The sequence below is a fragment of the Sciurus vulgaris genome, assembly GCF_902686455.1.
Source record: "Sciurus vulgaris genome assembly, chromosome: 2".
In the NCBI taxonomy this organism is placed as follows: domain Eukaryota; kingdom Metazoa; phylum Chordata; class Mammalia; order Rodentia; family Sciuridae; genus Sciurus; species Sciurus vulgaris.
Genome location: NC_136462.1, coordinates 40024448 through 40041682, shown reverse-complemented (window position 1 = coordinate 40041682; position 17235 = coordinate 40024448). Strand labels below are relative to the sequence as shown.

The 17235-nt window shown below is 39.5% G+C and overlaps 2 protein-coding genes across 2 annotated transcripts in view; one reads left to right on the top strand and one right to left on the bottom strand.

Annotated features, from left to right (window-relative positions):
- KCNH5 (potassium voltage-gated channel subfamily H member 5) overlaps nucleotides 1–17235 on the bottom strand; it is a 700940-nt gene that overhangs the window by 497381 nt on the left and 186324 nt on the right. The window lies entirely within an intron of this gene.
- RHOJ (ras homolog family member J) overlaps nucleotides 2335–17235 on the top strand; it is an 87879-nt gene continuing 72978 nt past the window's right edge. The window contains exon 1 of the mRNA XM_079126305.1: nucleotides 2335–3152. Coding sequence (XP_078982431.1) covers nucleotides 2975–3152 — 178 coding nt within the window. The 5' untranslated portion in view covers nucleotides 2335–2974. The remainder of the gene's footprint in view (nucleotides 3153–17235) is intronic.

Genomic DNA, 17235 nt, shown 5'->3' with positions numbered 1-17235 from the left:
TTGACCATTCTACCTGGGCAAGCAAACATAATGCTATGGGCTCCCAGATCTATGAGAACAATGCTGACTTGTTTTTAAGAATTTGTTATTCAGGATCATGTCCGTCTTTTGATATTTAAATATTTCAAATATTTAAAAAGATTTATTCTCATGGACAATGTGATCCACTTTGCAAGCTATTTAACTTTCCTCATTTTTACTAGGATGTCTCAACTTTTTTTCTCCATGAATATTAAATTTAGGAGGCAGTAAACAATGATAAAAACAAGTCTATTTTGAGAAATAGAGCCAACATTCTCTATAGCCATAACCAATCTTTGTATATAATCCAATTGGGCAGATTGCCAATCCTTTGAGTTTGAGATAAAGAACCCATAACTAGCTGCTTCAAATCTCTCAACTGACTCAAATCACAGTCCACCTAGTAATCAGAACAGACTTGAATATTCCTATCTGATGGTGCAAGGTTTAGGTTATACACAGATATAGCAAAATTTCGCCCCAATACAATGTCTCGATTTTTTTTCTAGGCCAAGATCTCAGCACACAGGGGCACATTTGTGGTGTAGGGACACAGGCTTTTAGTTGGCGAGGTTGGGTAGCCATGTTTCAGTGTTCCATGAATGAGGTATCATGCCACAGTTACTGCACAAATCTCAGGAGTGAGGTCAAAGTTCCACCAAACACTTATCTCCACACTGTGCTTGGAATGATCCCACTCATCCTCAGGAGGGATGGTTGACGCTGCCAACCACTCCCTCACCTACACAGATTTATTTGGCTACCATCTTCATACTCAAACCTTTTTTCTAAAAATAAAACATGCATTTTCAAATTGAAATTTTATTACCACATATTCCAGGTGTTCCAGGAAGACTAAATTAAAATTGTATAAATCACATGTAATCACACATGTCTTCAAATGCTTCAGAATGGCACTGAACATGAACTATTCAACTTTCATATTGCAAATATAACCTCAACTCTCTGGTTGTCATTCAGACTGTTCACCAATATATGATCCCCAACACATGGCAGGATTAAACTTCTGACCCTCCTATTGACCCAGTACGGGCACATCACTGGCTTTAGTCAATAAATGTGAGCAGAAGTGTGACATCCAAGAGGAAGATTTACAAATTGATGCCACTACAATATTCATTTCTTCTTCTGGCTCAGTGATCATCAATGTTCTCAGCATGACCACTTTATCAGCCTAGATCCCTGAGTAAACATGACAGTGATACAAAACAAAAATACAAGGGAAACAAGAAATATTTGTTATTTTAAATCATTGAGTTGTGGGGGTTGTTTGTTACTGCAACATAACCTAGCTAACACACCATAATGTAACTGAAACACCATTCCTTTTTAGGAAAGAAATGTTGGGACACTAAACATTATTGAAAATACTACTATAATCTAAAACGGAAGAAATTTGGTACTATATCTATTATACGATGGTATGCATATGAAACATAGGTATAAATACTACAGATAACCACTTAAGAAAACAGACTTTTCCCACCTCGCTCCCACCCAGAAAAACTTTTCAAAGCAATTGAATAATCTGAATCCTTCAAAATATCAAAGAAAAACTGAGTTCCCTCATTTTAATCCATTTGTCAAAATCATTTGCCGAGTGCCACTTCTTTTCCAGGACCAAGTACATTAATCAAATGCAGAACTTCAAAGGGGCTTGATTTTGAGAGACTCAACAGACAAATGAATTAGCTGCCAATGCCTCCTTTGTAATTGAAGAGGGCCAGGCTGACCAAGGGGAGAAGACTAAATCAAACAGTGATGGTCAAGCCAAAACAGCCCTGGGGACCCAAACCAAGAAACCATCCTTCACCCTCTTGTTTCCAAGGGTGTTAAATAGAAGCCAAACACATGTGTGTTTATTTACTAATAAGAAAATGCAAACATCCCACATCTCATTGATTTCTTCTGTGCTACAACCTTAAAAAATGTTAGTGTCTGGAATACATATTTAATCATCGCACTTAAATGCGGCAACTTATAAACCCGATCACAGGTACTGTCCATACCTATGACCTATAAAAAAAAATTTCTTTTGAAGCTATGTAACTCTAGGAGATTGTCTTCTTTATGACAGAAAAGAATCTCCTGAGGTTTCTCATTTTAAATAAGTTAAAAAAAAAACTGTCCGTTTTTAATTTGCAGAGCTTTTCCCTGGTGACTCAGTGAGGGATGATGTCATGTGTTATCCTTCAATTGCTGGTGTGGTTCTCTGCTCGCTCAGACCGTTCCCGGTTTCCATCCTTTCGTCAGCTTCTTCCCAGCCAGCCACAAGCAAACAGCCTGACCGGCAGCGGACAGAACAGGAAGTCTGACGGCTCAGCCTGCAGTGGGACCCCTAGTGTTCTCCCACTCCACGTCCTGGCATCCTCCCCAGAAGTACAAACACACACACAGAGCTCCCATTGTCGCAGCCTTCCCCAGCCCACTGATCCTAATATGGAATGCAGCAGGAAACCCATGATTTCCTGATACTCGGCAAGCCAGAGGAAGCAGGGGGGAAACTCCATTAAAAAGCCCAGCTTTCCTCCATGTTAGATGTGAGGTGGAAAATGGGAACAATTCAGCAAAATTCTGCCGTGCCTTCAGCCAGGTTGGAGAGGAGGAGAGCAGAGTGAAACCCTCAGGCTGCTGAAATTTCTGAACTGCTGGGAAGTCTCTAGAATTCTGTGGAAAGCAGCGCTTCCTAAGTGGACCTGATAGGGAAGAGGGATAGACGGACCCTTTTAATAATTCCCCCAAGTGTCTGTTACCTTACTTTACTAGAATGGTAAGCAACAGGGCATATACCAGCCCCAGACATGCCTGCATGACCCAGGGTAGCCAAAGTAAGGCAGGGTAAACTCCAGCCTGGAGCTCACTTCCCGCCGCTTCATGTGCTTTGGAAGCAGCAGCAGCAGCAGCAGCAGCAGCAGCAGCTGGAGCCGCAAGAATGAACTGCAAAGAGGGAAATGACAGCAGCTGCAGCTGCGGTGGCAACGAGGAGAAGAAGATGCTGAAGTGTGTGGTGGTTGGGGACGGTGCTGTGGGGAAAACCTGCCTGCTGATGAGCTATGCCAATGATGCTTTCCCCGAGGACTACGTGCCCACTGTGTTCGACCACTATGCAGGTAAGAAAAAGTGGGACTCCCTGCATCCAGATGCACAGTGTGGGAGGCCGGACCCCAAGTTCAGAGGGGCCCGGCTGAGTTCACTGTCAGTATTAGGTAGGAGCCTGGCAGTCACTGTAGAGATCAGCAAAAAATACACCCAAGGACTTTGCCAGGATTGTGGGGAGAAGAATTTGTGCATCAAATTGTACTATAACACCCCCCCACCACCACCACCACCAAGGCAAATGAATAACCCTTGGTAAAATACTCTGAACTGCCCTCCAGACTTTGGGCCAGAGATTTTAGTCATTTCTTTGAAGATTCATCAACTTTTTATTGTGAACATTTTAAGATACAGTGTAATCGCATCACAATTTTTCCTTTCCAAAAAAAAAAAACCACACCTGATGAAAGAAATGTCTTGCTACATTTCATCTCTTCGTCTCATGCTGTTTACAAATGGGAATGCTCAGATTAATAAATAAAACACTCATCTTTTCTAGAGTACTTGGTACCAAAATACTGTACTTTCACTTTCTTGGAATTTTAGGGGGGGAGAAAAAGTTTTTAAAGTTTTTAAATATTAATTAGGTAATCTGTACCGTGGATTAAAAGAAACATTTTTAATTGATGTGTTTTTAAAAATAAAAGTACAAATAGAATTTGAATATCTTAAAGCATGTCCCAAAAGGACAAGATTAAGTGTAAGATATTTTAAAGCATGGCAGTTAAGATATCGTAGTCATGACTTCTTTCCGTGGACTTTCAGTTTTTGAATATTCTGAAGTTTATAGATGTTACTTGTCAGTGCAATAGCATGATTTGAATTTTCCAATTTTGACTCTGACTTGTTCTCTTAATTTTCAAAACAAATATTATGAAGTTTCTCACATGCAAATTCATGAAATTCTTCAAACATACAGTAGTGTTCATTTTAGAACTTCTTTTGAACAGTGTTCGGAATGGAGAATTGTCAGAGATTTGAGATTTTGAAAGAGGAATATTTTTTTTTCTTCACCTTGGCTTTGGATCAGTTTCACAAAGAGGAAATGGCCCACAGGAAGCCAGTGTGAGTGTTTGCTTGGCTCTGTGGCCATTTGAAATTCTCCTTCCATAGGAAGTAGCTTCTTTTCCAGAGTTGGATATTCACCTACGTCTTCCCCCGCCTTCATGCACATACATAACTTGCAAGAATATTACCACATAGCAGACAAGGAAAGAGCCACACTGAGTACAGGATCCGTTTCCCAACAAATTTTCTACACTTGTTGATACTATGAGAAAATTTTAATGCTGGATTCCTTAAACTTTGCTGAAAATATAATAATTATGCCCAGAAAAAAGCACTTTAAAGAGAGCAGAATATAGAGAAGAGCAGATATACTTTCATCTTGGGGGGAAAAACTAATTATAAAATTCATGGCTGTATGCCTTCAGAAAGTTACTCATGAACCGGTCCTGAAAACATCATAGCAAAAGTTATTTATGCTACATCTTCTTTGTGCCATGAAGAGAAAAGTGGTGAGCACCTTATTTCAGAAACTTTTAGATCAAAGGTAGAACTCAAAATCTACCAAAAGGGGAGGCTTCAAATGCTTAGAAAATTATATATCCCAAGCCTCATCTATTGGGTAAACCAATTGCAGTGGTGTCAAGAAGAAGATAAAACCATCGTTAGAAATAAAATCGACCTCTTAAAAGACACATTAGAGATCAAACCAAGCCTGAACCATATCTAGATTCAGCTAGGATCCAATTATCTTCTATTTCAATTATGCACACACTGACTGGGGTTTGAGCATCAAAACATATCAGACTTTGGCCACTGTATTATTTAAGCACCCTGGAAACCAAAACCACTGTACCCAGAGCAATCCCTTGCACATAGTAGGCATTCCTAACCACAGTTGCTTTGCCTTACATTTTGTACTTCTTTAAATGTGAAATCATCTCCTGTGCCTTTGGTAAAGTTAAAAAGGAAATGAAGGTGTGTACCCCATGCATCTGGGATCATAATGCGCTAGACACCTCTATCAGCAGAGGACACTCTGTCACAACACTCTTGCTGCTTTTGCTACCACCCTCGTCACACACGCTCTGGTCATCCATGCACAGTCATGTGGCAATCTACAATCAATTGTTAAAGACCTAAAGGCACTCTTCTCCATTTGGATCCAGTGTCCAGTTCCTGGGTTCCCCTGACCCACTCTGAAATGACAACCTGTCATCAAGGTTCTGAGTTCTTAAAACATTGCAAATGAAATCAAAGACAGCCTATCTCTTAAAGATCTTTCCCTAATAATTAACTGCTCATCCCAGGAACATAGAAATATAACAGTAAGGATGGAGGTACAACATACTGTTCTGGATGCAATATGATAATGAACTCCAAAGTCAGGTGACCAGTTCTAATCCTGGCTCCGTCACTTATTCTGCAGTCTTGAGCAAGTTACTTAACCTCTCTGTGTCTCAGTTATGACAAAATAAAAACAGGGACAATAAAGGTATTTAAATAGGTTGTAAGAACAAAATGAACTACTGTATGTAAAGTTCTTAGAACCTCACATGTGAGAAGCAATAGTTTTTTTAGCAGTTGTTATTTAGAGTAAAGTCAATACACTGTGTACCCCTGTGAAAGTGAATTAAAATGTAACTAAAAGATAAAGGTCTGACAAGGGAAGATGTAATTCCAAGAATATCTTATAGAAGAGTAGAGTATGGTGGAGTGCATTATTGTCCTTACAAAATAATTGTGTCACGTGTGCTGATAATTAGCAACTGTTTGTGAAGTTGTAGAAGTAGAATATTAATTTGGGAGAGGAAATACCAGTTTTGTAAAATGATGGCAGAAAAAGCAACAAGCAGCTAGAAAAAAATTTTTAAGTTCTATGAATCCTGGTTTCGAAGCCCTTCTTCCTAAATACCCAGAATCCAAAAATACATCTCCTCCATGTAGCTTTCTTTGACTCTCTAGGGACAATCCCTGCTCGGTCTTCAGTCCATCTCCGGAAGTAGGTTCGCAGCTCTGAGGCATGACACCATTGTATCACAATTTATGTTTCCTTATTTTCCCATCCTCCTCTGTGCTGTGAACTCCTTTGAGGAAGGGGCCATGCCTCGCCAAATCTAGTCCTCATCTTGGAAGCCATTTGTATGGTTTATTACTCTCCTTCTTGAAACATTTTCTGCGCTTTGTTTCTGGGGTACCGTATTCTACTGGTGTTTAGTACACTCACCAGCAACCTCTGTTCATCTCCTCTGCCTCTGCCTCCATCTCTTTCCAACCACTAAATGTTAGCATACCTCAGTCTTCAGTCCACTGGTCCTCTCTTCTCTATTGAGGTTCATGCCCAGTCGCTATTCCTCAAAAGTGCCAAACTTCTCTTGCCTTGAAGACTTTACACTTGCTCTCAGCCTATCCTGACACTCCCCTAGATCTCCTTAGCTTCAATTATTTAATACATATGCCACACACACACACACACACATACACACACACGCTCGCTTTGACCTCCTATTCTGCTGCATCTTTTTTCATGATATAGAACACTACATATTTATTTGCTATCTCCAACTTCTAAAATCAGCACCTTCTGAAAAACAGTAGACTCTCAATAGTCATTGAATAAATTAATTTATGTCTTAATCATCTAATGGTGCCTCCAGCACTTAGATAGTTCCTGACCCATTTGGACTTTGATGACAAAAGTGAACAAATTGCTGGTCCAACAGATATTTCTTTAGAAATAAACTTATAAAAGCATTTATTAAATGTGTTCTATTTTTGAACTATTTTGTTCATATTTTGGATAGTCATTTTATCCCTACTGTGATTATAATACGGTATTAAATGTCTTGACCTGTGTGGACAGTATCAGATCTGTCTACAGTGAAACTCCATAATGTGTAAATGTCACTTGGTATTCCTCCATTTGCATTTCATTCAAAACCTAGCCTAAACTTTGGATGGACCATTCAAACTCTTTTAGTTGTATATAGAGAGCACATTTCAGAATCACCCAAATTCAAAGAGAGCTAGGGCTACAGAGTAGCTACATGCAGTGGGTCACTCACGTTTGTTACACATGTACCTAAAAAAACATCTCTGGGCCCTGCTTCCTGCTGCTCCTGGGAAGATACAAGATGTCCTCCCAACTTAAAGCTTTCACAGTTTACCAGAGGCAATCACATTTATCTTCCTATCCTATCCTTATCTATAGCTTTAAATTTCATAGTGAACCCTTTCCTAAAAAAATATTCTTATCTATTAGTGTTTCGAGTGACACATGACATAAGACTTGAATTTTGAGTTTAGTTTGATTGTATGCTGAATAAGTTAGGTTGAACACATGGCTTTTATGTTTGGGCATACAGGTATATAAAATAAGCCAAATCCAGTTGAAAACTATTTATGAGGTTCCTGACTTACCATTGCTACCATCCTTTGAATTAAAATGTATTTTGGCTAAGGATCTTTCTCCAAAACCCATCCCTCTTAACAGCTCTTTTGTCAAAAACCATCAAATTTGAAAATTCTCATTAAGCCAATTTTTTCAAACCCAGACGGCCTAGGCAGGAAATAAACACAATTCATGGAAAAGAGGAAAATCCAGCTGCTCTATCAGCTGAGTGAGGTGTAAAAGGAAGCAGCTCTCATAGGGAGCTGAAAATCAGTGCTAACTTTTTCCACCAAATTGAACAGCAGTCAGCCAAGGTGGATACAGTCACAACCATAATGACCAGAGCAGGAGGGAAAACTATGTCCAGTCCACAGGCTGGGAGCATGGGAAATGACATAAAAATAGTAAGAGGGAATAAAAACAGTGTCCCAGGCCTATAAAGAGCTGTGTCACAGTTCTTCTCAGATGGGAAAATTTATTCAGGAGTTTCACTTTTGTTCTTTCTGAAGACACCAAAGAAATGATGAGTATTTTTTGTAAGCCATAAGAAAACCTAAAGCAATTCTTGCGGACCTATGAAATAAATCACCAGGTTCTTAACCTTAAGTAAAAGTATATAAGGGGGCTGGGGTTGTGACTCAGTGGTAGAGTGCTTGCCTAGCACGTGTGAGGCACTGGGTTCGATCCTCAGCACCACATAAAAATATTTTTTTTTAAAAAAGTATATAAGAAGTTCTTGAAAGAGGCAACAAGAGAGGACCAATTGAATCACCTACTCTGTTCCTTCTAAATGCAATGACACTCAAGAAGTCTTATAGGTATCCCATCCCACCCCACAGACCCAAGTGTCTCTTTCTGGGGCAGGGTGATGTGTGTGGAGACACAATGGCAGGAATCATACAGCAGCTGTTTAGTTCCTTCCACAGTCTACCTTGTGATTCTTAGGAATCACATTACCTTCTCCAGAGGCTTCCAGAGTGGAAACTGCACTCAGAAAGTGAAATGTTGCAGAGATGGTACAATGTGAGCTTCTTTTCCTGCTAGGAAGAAAGACAGACTAACAAATGAGGGGAAAAAAGAAATACGTATCTGTGACCAAAGTAGCATAAGGAAAACCCACTTCAGGGTTGGACACTGCATCTGCTCATCCCCTCTGTGTCCTGCATTTCCAGCTTTGAACAGCAGCACACCAAGGACAGAAACCAAGGCCTGGTGGACAGGTGCCCTCTGAGCAAGACTTAACTCTACACAGCTAGGGTCCCTTGACTGCAGGTTAGGAACTGCTTCATAAAGCTGACCTTAGGTAAACAGCTGCTGGGAAAGCTTTTATTAAACCACCCTCTTCTTCCTGTGGGGCAAATAGCAAATATCACTTAGAGTAAGCTCAGTACATTGAACCCCCATGTTTTGGGATACAAGTGCCCGGTTCTACAAAGGCAGCATGAAGACAGGCAACAAACATAAGGACAGGGCAGAAAACTCCAAGAAAGTACCCCCCTCCTTAGTCCCAAGCACAAAACCCACAAGGATCTGTGGAAGTCCTATCCTCAGTATTAAGATGCAGGTTCTCGTGTGTTTGAAAATCTTCTTTCCCACAAACAAATACTATCTGGGTTAGTTAGCAAAAACCAAATGTTTTCTGGGAATAAGTCTCATAGTGAATTCAATAAGGGCCAACTCTGAGTCGGAGTGGCCTGACATTGTCTCTGAGTCCACTCTGAAGTCCACTGACTTTTTAGATGTGCTAATTTTCACAAAAGGATATGATTACTGTACTTTTGCTCAGCCTTTTGTTTTGGTCCATAGTACAGCTTTTATCTATGGTATTATTTGCTCTCGAACACAGTATCCCTTTCATTATTGCCACATATGCACACACAAGCAGTGTGGTGATTTGAATCATGAAACTGTGATGCCAATGGAAAATATGTCAACCAAATGGCAAGAGCTATCCACTTACACAGTCTGTGCTACGGATTCAGGCATATTTGAAGTATCTTTTAATCTATTAATTCACTGTGTCCTCACAACGACCTTATGAGATGCCATTATTTTCTCAGTTTTACTGTCGAAGAAACCAGTGCACAAAAATATTAATCAAGTTTCCCAAGGTTAAAACCTGTAATGGAGTAAGTGGGGACCAGAGAATAACAAACAATATAAGCAGTAAATTAATTATGTTATTATAACTAATAACATTAATTTAAAAGTTAATGTTAGGGCATACTAACTTGCTATAACAAACAGACACAAACATATAGTGGATTTACTTAGTGGCAGGGTATTCCTTGCTAATATTGTGCCTCTGGTCCAATATTCAAGTCAGCAGGGCTACTTTCCTCCTTTCCTTGATGTGGTCACCTAGGGACTCAGAATACTTCCCTCTAATCACCAGGATGGTATAGTTCATCTGCATTCAATGATCCTAATGAGAAAGAGCACAGAAAAACCTAATGGAAAGTTTCATCCACCAGGCCTGGAAGTAACAGGCATCATTTCCGGTTCCTTTCCACAAGAGATTCCAGTCAGAAGGCCACACCTCATTTTAGGGAGGCTGAGAAAAAGACAATCTATGTGCCAAAGAAGAGGGGATGGATTTTGATGGTAATGAGCAATCTCTCCAGCCACCAAATGTCTTCACACACTTTTCTCACATGTTAAACAAAATCACCCTTCTCCCCAGAATCCCACAGTGTTACTGCCACCATGCCAAGTCCAGCATGAATAGGGATGCACAGTTTTCTCAATTTGATCAAGAGGTGGGTCCCTCTTGTCCAACAAGAGATTAATTACCTAGGACATGTGCACAATCACCCCTCATACAATGGTAGGATAGGAATGGAAGAACCAAAATATTAAAAAAAAAAAAAAAAACCACCTTTAGAAAAAAAGACTGGGAGGCACATAGCAGTAATAAAATCCTAATGGCAAGCATTGGGATTCTTCATTGGGAAGGTTCTTGAATTAACCCAGATGCTGTGGCCTAGGAGAAATACCTTTCCTCTTTGTCCATTACCCTCCATGACCCACATGTGAATTGGACCTTGGGGACTACACAACTTCCTCAGCCTGCTTCTTGCTTGTGTAATTTTGGGGGTTTAACTGTCATTTTATAGTCATAAGCATATTCAGTCCAAGCTTGGAGATGCTTAGGAAACGCAGCTCCCTCAAAATCTTACTAAACTAAAACTTGAAGGTCAAAGATCATATGTTTTCTCTCCTATGTGGAGAAGAAAAAGGAAAAGAAAAGAGGGGCTGGTCTCATGAAACTGAAGAAAGAACAGTAGACTAGAAGAAAGGGACCAGGGGAAGGGAGGAGGAGAGGAAAAGGGTAACTACAGGGTAATGATATTGGCCAAATTATATTGCTATACATGTGTGCATGTGAGAATATGGAACAAGAAATCCCGCCATTATGCATAACTGGTAATGTACCAATAAAAAATATTTTTAAAAACTTTAAAAGAAATTTTAAAATCTTACTAGGCTAGCTGGGTATGGTGGCCACAATTGTAATCCTAGCTACTCAGGAGTCTGAAGCAGATAATCACAATTTCAGGCCAGCCTGGGCAACTTAGCAAGACCCAGTCTCAAAAGAAAAATTTTGAAAGGGCTGGGGTTGTAGATCAGTGATAAAGCACTTGCCTATCCTGGACGAGGCCCTGGGTTCAATCACCAGAACTGCCAAAAAAGAAAAAGAAAAAGAAAAGTGCTTACCAGGCTTCTGGTAAGTTCCTTGTGCCAACAGCTGCATCCAAGACCAATCAATGCATGTCCTTCTTAGATGTACTTTTTAAATATGTTTTGTGTGCTTCCTTTTGCTCTCAAATTAACAATAGCCACATGGAGTCTGAAACAGTAGGCTTAGAGAGCAGATTTAACAGACATCTTCATGGATATTTGATGCTCAAATTCTTTCTTAATTGTATCTACTATTTGTGTAGAATCCAGAATCCAGTTGTTTTTTTTTTTTTTTTTTTTAAGCTCTGTAAGGTCACTAATGTCTATCAATCTCTGCTTTAAAAAAGCAACCAACTCAGCTCTTGCCTTTCTTCAATGTCCTGTTAAACATATAAAGTACCAACTAATATACATTGACATTCTGCTTATTAAATCTTTTCATAGAATGCTCTGAACTCAGTAGGAACTAAGTTTATTACCCAGGTTTCACAAACAGTTTTACAAATTCATCTATCCAATCATCTGTTTTCTCACCATCTGCCACTTAACAGCTAAGCCAATGGCATGCTTTTTAGGTTTTTTAAATGATGGTATCACACTACCAGGAAAGTGAGGATGCTGTAACAAATAGATCCAAATATATAATGGCTCAAACTATCAGAATCATGTTTCTTGATCATGTAAGAGACCTGAGCAGGTATTCAGGTTAGAGAGGTGGTTCTAGTCCATGTGGTCATTCAGGGATCTACCTCTTTCCATCTTTGACTCTGCCATCACCAAGTCCTTGTGGTGCTCTGTATCTAGATGGCAGGAACTGAAAGATGATGGAGGCATGAAGGCAAGAAGTGGTGGTGAGGGCCAGTCCCACACATGGCCTGCCTCCCTTTTGTCCACATCTCACAAAAAGAATGTGAACTGTGGGCCACACGTTTCAAGGGAAGCCAGCTATGTGTCCAAAAAAAGTGACAGATTTTAACTGACACTTGGTAATCTTCACTACAGTCACTAGGCTGAAATTGCTTTTATCAAATACAATTGTCACATGTAACCAAGACAAACTGCCCTAAACACCATTTTTTTAATTAGCTACTTATTCAATATAGATGATATATGTGTATTTTCTAGACTTTTCTGGTCATAAAAAAAAATGGTTTTCAAAAATGCAGATGCTGAAATCCATGTCCAGGCTGCTAAACTGGACCCAGTAAGGACAGAGCTGTGACAATAAACTTCGACAAGCACCTTGGGCATTTCTTATTAGATAGAACCTGTGAAACTGCCATTTTGTAGTTCAAAACCACTTGAATATCATAAATCTATATAGTTCAAGCTAATATAATTTGGCAAGTTTGGCAAACCTTTCTCTATGCTATGAAGATGCCTATAAATCAAGCCAAAAGGAGCAATTCTATAATCAAACATCAATCAGTAAAAAACAACTTAAAAACAGAGAGGCATATGAAACTCCTTGACTTGGGAGTTTCTAACAGATTGTGTGAAACAGATGAGGCCTCTAGAGTCTGTCAGAAACAGCCAGCAGATTCCTAAATGAGGAAACAGGGTGCTCTCAAAAAAGATCTGTACCCATTGTTGGGACATGGAGAGAGACCCTGGAAGGAAGTGAACTCAGAAAACAGAATCAGCAAGTATTGGGAGAGGGCTGGTGCAGGGAGGGTAGAGAAGCCTCCAAATTCGGAACAGGGCACATGGGAATCATCAGGCATAGCAGTGAGAGAGTGACCAGGTCAACTCGAGTGCTTGGAGTAAAGTCTTGACCTTCAGCATGACCTGCAAAGCTGCATGAGTGTGGATTCCTTTTCCCTGAGACTGCTGCACATAAAAAAATCAGGACAACCGTAAAACCTCTGGAGGGGTCACCAAGGGAAATTAGAAAACACTTACTCTCCTGGGAAGAAGCAAAGGAGTTTTAAACAACAGGAAAGAGCCTGGAATCCTTGGGGCAGTTTGAGTGTGATTCTGCCTTGGAAACTATTATTGTTCTTCCATATCCATCCAGCCCTGTGATTATGAAATGAACAGTAAACATCTGTTTCCCCTCTGCAAACCCTTCTGTTCTGCTTCATGCTTTGACCTAACATTTGGAGGAGGAAAAAAAAACAAAAATGGAAAACCTCCTACAATACAATTTCTCTGAGCCCAAAAAGGCCTCCACTTAGGCTCAAATGTGGTTCCTGAAAAAAGAGAGTGAACAAAATCTGGGAGAGGTAGAAATTGCATAATTGGAACTCAGCCACCCTTATCTGGACAACCGTTGACAAGCCCTGTGCTGGTGGGGACCAAGCCTTCCCCTGGAGTCTCTCAAGCTGTCTTCATGCAAATTGGTAAACCGGGCCTCCAAACATGATCCTACTCACCAGCAAGAGAAGAACACAACAGTGCTGTGTGGCCACAGCAGAACATTCCACAATGAACAAAACTGGCTCCTGATCTTTTTGCAGTAATAGTCACAGTGAACAAATAAAATCAATACTTAACTAATATTAAATAGCACAGTAGGCCCTGTGTGACCTCTGCTACCATGCTTGAGCTTCACATTATCTCTGAGTAGTAGAGTTCACAGGTGAGGAACTAGAGCTCACAGAAGCAACCTGACCAACATCACGTGGCTAAGAAGTGGTGGAACTGGGATTCAGATCTATTAGTTCACGTGTTACCTCCTCAGTGAGGTCAGACCACGCTGATTAAATTGGTCTCCTTTTCAGAACTTGTTTATGTACTCCTTAGATTTTATCTTGCTTATTTAATTGTCCATTGCTGTTCTCCCTCTAATATGCTTACTGAAGGCAAAGTTCTCTCTGCCTTGTTTCCTTTTATGTCCCCAATACCTGGGGATGAGCATATAATAAATACAATAGCCATTGAGAAATGTTTATTGAATGAACCAATGAATGACAGCCAACAGCCCCGCTATCTTAGCCATGAGTCTTCACTGAAGTTAGTACCCTGGGTGAACAGTTAGGAGAATTTTCTATATTGAAATTATTTTATTATCCTATGTCCTAAAAAGATTCACAATTGCATCTTCAAAAAGATTGTATTGGCCTTGTTTAAAACTCATAAAAAATTTTTTTTGGTTTTCTAGGAAAAAAAATTCCAAAACTTTTTGCTTCCAAATTTCAAAGTTGTGAGTTCTGAGTGCTTTAAATAGGCATAAAGTTGTTTTCCTAATTCTATTAAGGAGTGGTTTTATCTCTGTTTTTCTTATGCTATGTCCTAGAGGAAAAAAAATTGCTTAAGTATGTGCTATATAACTTTTCTTTCAAATAATGAGATTAATTAGGAGGAAAATAGCAAGCAAGTGATCTCCTTAATATGCACCATGTATAAGCCTCCAAAGAATTATGAGTGATGTTTATATAATGCAGCTATTCATTTCTTAGAAAGTATAGCAATTTTCAGCTGGTATGTTTGCAAGAGATGCAATGAATATGTTCATCTACACTAATAATGGGGCACTTTATACTTGTCAAAGCAAGAGGTATTAGGAGAAAAGAGGTTGTGCTCGCTCTCTCTCCAGAACCTTCCCTCTACTCATATTGAATTAGTATGCACTAAGAGCCCAAAATGCTTCTCTCCTCAGTTAAAGTGAATTTCAGATGACATTTGCAATAGTTCAAGCAGGTAAATAAGAGCCCTAAGAACTTTTCATCCTAAACATGCTTTTAACCAACTTTTCAAAAAAGACAGAGAGTGGATGCTAAATCTCAAGTGCCAATATTAGGCATAAACTTTGCGGTGGATGTTCTGCTCTATTCATTTCACTCATTTATCCCCTTAATAATACTCCATGCCATCTTTTTTCTTTTTGATATAAACAGAATCTATTGAGGCTGCAGATCAGAGTCATTTCCTATCCCTCGAGCTCAGCAGCAATGGAGAAAACCCCATTATCATCCCCGCAATAATGACTTCTGGTGTATTTGAAGACCGAGGAAATTTTCATCCTTGTTACCCACAGACTATGCACCCAGATTCTTCCAACTCCCGTTATATTTCACCTATTCTTTCCCCTTTTTTAATGGGAAGCTTCTCATGAATTCTAGCGATTCACAATTTGCACTTCAAACCCACAGCTTTTGCACCTTTTTAGGAGGATTGCGCATCCTGTCACATGCTTAGGCACAGTCCTACAGGATGGAAAAGCCCAGACTAAACAATCGTTTAGATCATAGATCACTCAGTCTTCTGCTTTTTACTCTTGACATTCAAATTGATTTAGGTCAGCTTAACTAAAGGTAGAGAACTGAAGTCCACCAATACAAGAGTATTACATTTCTCTCCCAACATTTTAATAAATATCAAATTATCCCCAAGTCAATCTATATTGGAATATCATGCTAAGGCTTTCAAAAAACAGAATTTGTTTGGATCTTAGTTTAATGTAGCTATGAGATCTTCATATAAGTACAAGGGCCACACATTAAAGAACACAATCTTGACTCAAGTTGATACTTCTTTTTTTTTTTTTTTTTTTGGTGTTATAGGAGACATTGTGGTCACCACGGTTACCATGGATCACTGTGTTTTACAGACTGAATACTCTTGTCATTTTAACAGATGCTCAGGTCTTACTAGATTTAGTATATAGTAATTCGCAAACCACCCTGAGTTACTCTTCTGCTTCACTCCCTTCCCACAAGTTAACACATTAAAAGCTTTTTAAGGATATTGCACACCAGCCAAACAACTTAATTTAGCAACCTCATCATTACTACAGACTTTCAGTAGTATAGAAAAGATATTTTCTACACTGGGGTGATTAGAACTCAGTGCATTTTTTTTTTATTGTAAACAAATGGGATACATGTTGTTTCTCTGTTTGTACATGGCGTAAAGGCATACCATTTGTGTAATCATAAATTTACATAGAGTAGTGTTGTTTGATTCATTCTGTTATTTTTTCCCTCCCCCCCACCCCTCCCACCCATCTTCTCCCTCTATACAGTCCTTCTTTCCTCCATTCTTGCCCCCCTCCCTAACCCTAACTCTAACCCTAACTCTAACCCTCACACTAACCCTTCCCTCCCCCCATTATGAGTCATTATCCACTTATCAGCGATATCATTCGTCCTTTGGCTTTTTGAGATTGACTTATCTCACTTAACATGATATTCTCCAATTTCATCCATTTACCTGCAAATGCCATAATTTTATCATTCTTTATGGCTGAGTAATATTCCATTGTATATATATACCACAGTTTCTTTATCCATTCATCAATTGAAGGACATCTAGGTTGGTTCCACAGTCTGGCTATTGTGAATTGAGGAGCTATGAACATTGATGTGGCTGTATCTCTGTAGTATGCTGATTTTAAGTCCTTTGGGTATAGGCCAAGGAGTGGGATAGCTGGGTCAAATGGTGGTTCCATTCCAAGTTTTCTAAGGAATCTCCACACTGCTTTCCAGAGTGGCTGCACTAATTTGCAGCCCCACCAGCAATGTATGAGGGTACCTTTCTCCCCACATCCTCGCCAACACCTGTTGTTGCTTGTATTCTTGATAGTCGCCATTCTAATTGGGGTGAGATGGAATCTTAGGGTGCTTTTGATTTGCATTTCTCTTATTACTAGAGATGTTGAGCATTTTTCCATATGTTTGTTGATTGCTTGTAGATCTTCTTCTGTGAAGTGTCTATTCATTTCCTTAGCCCATTTGTCGACTGGATTATTTGAATTCTTGGAGTAGAGTTTTTTGAGTTCTTTATAGATTCTGGAGATTAGTGCTCTATCTGAAGTATGATTGGCAAAGATATTATCCCACTCTGTAGGCTCTTTCTTCGCATTGCTGATAGTTTCCTTTGCTGAGAGAAAGCTTTTTAGTTTGAATCTATCCCAGTTATTGATTCTTGCTTTTATTTCTTGTGCTATGGAAGTCCTGTTAAGGAAGTCTGGTCCTAAGCCAACATGTTGAAGATCTGGACCTACTTTTTCTTCTATAATCTGCAGGGTCTCTGGTCTGATTCCGAGGTCCTTAATCCATTTTGAGTTTAGTTTTGTG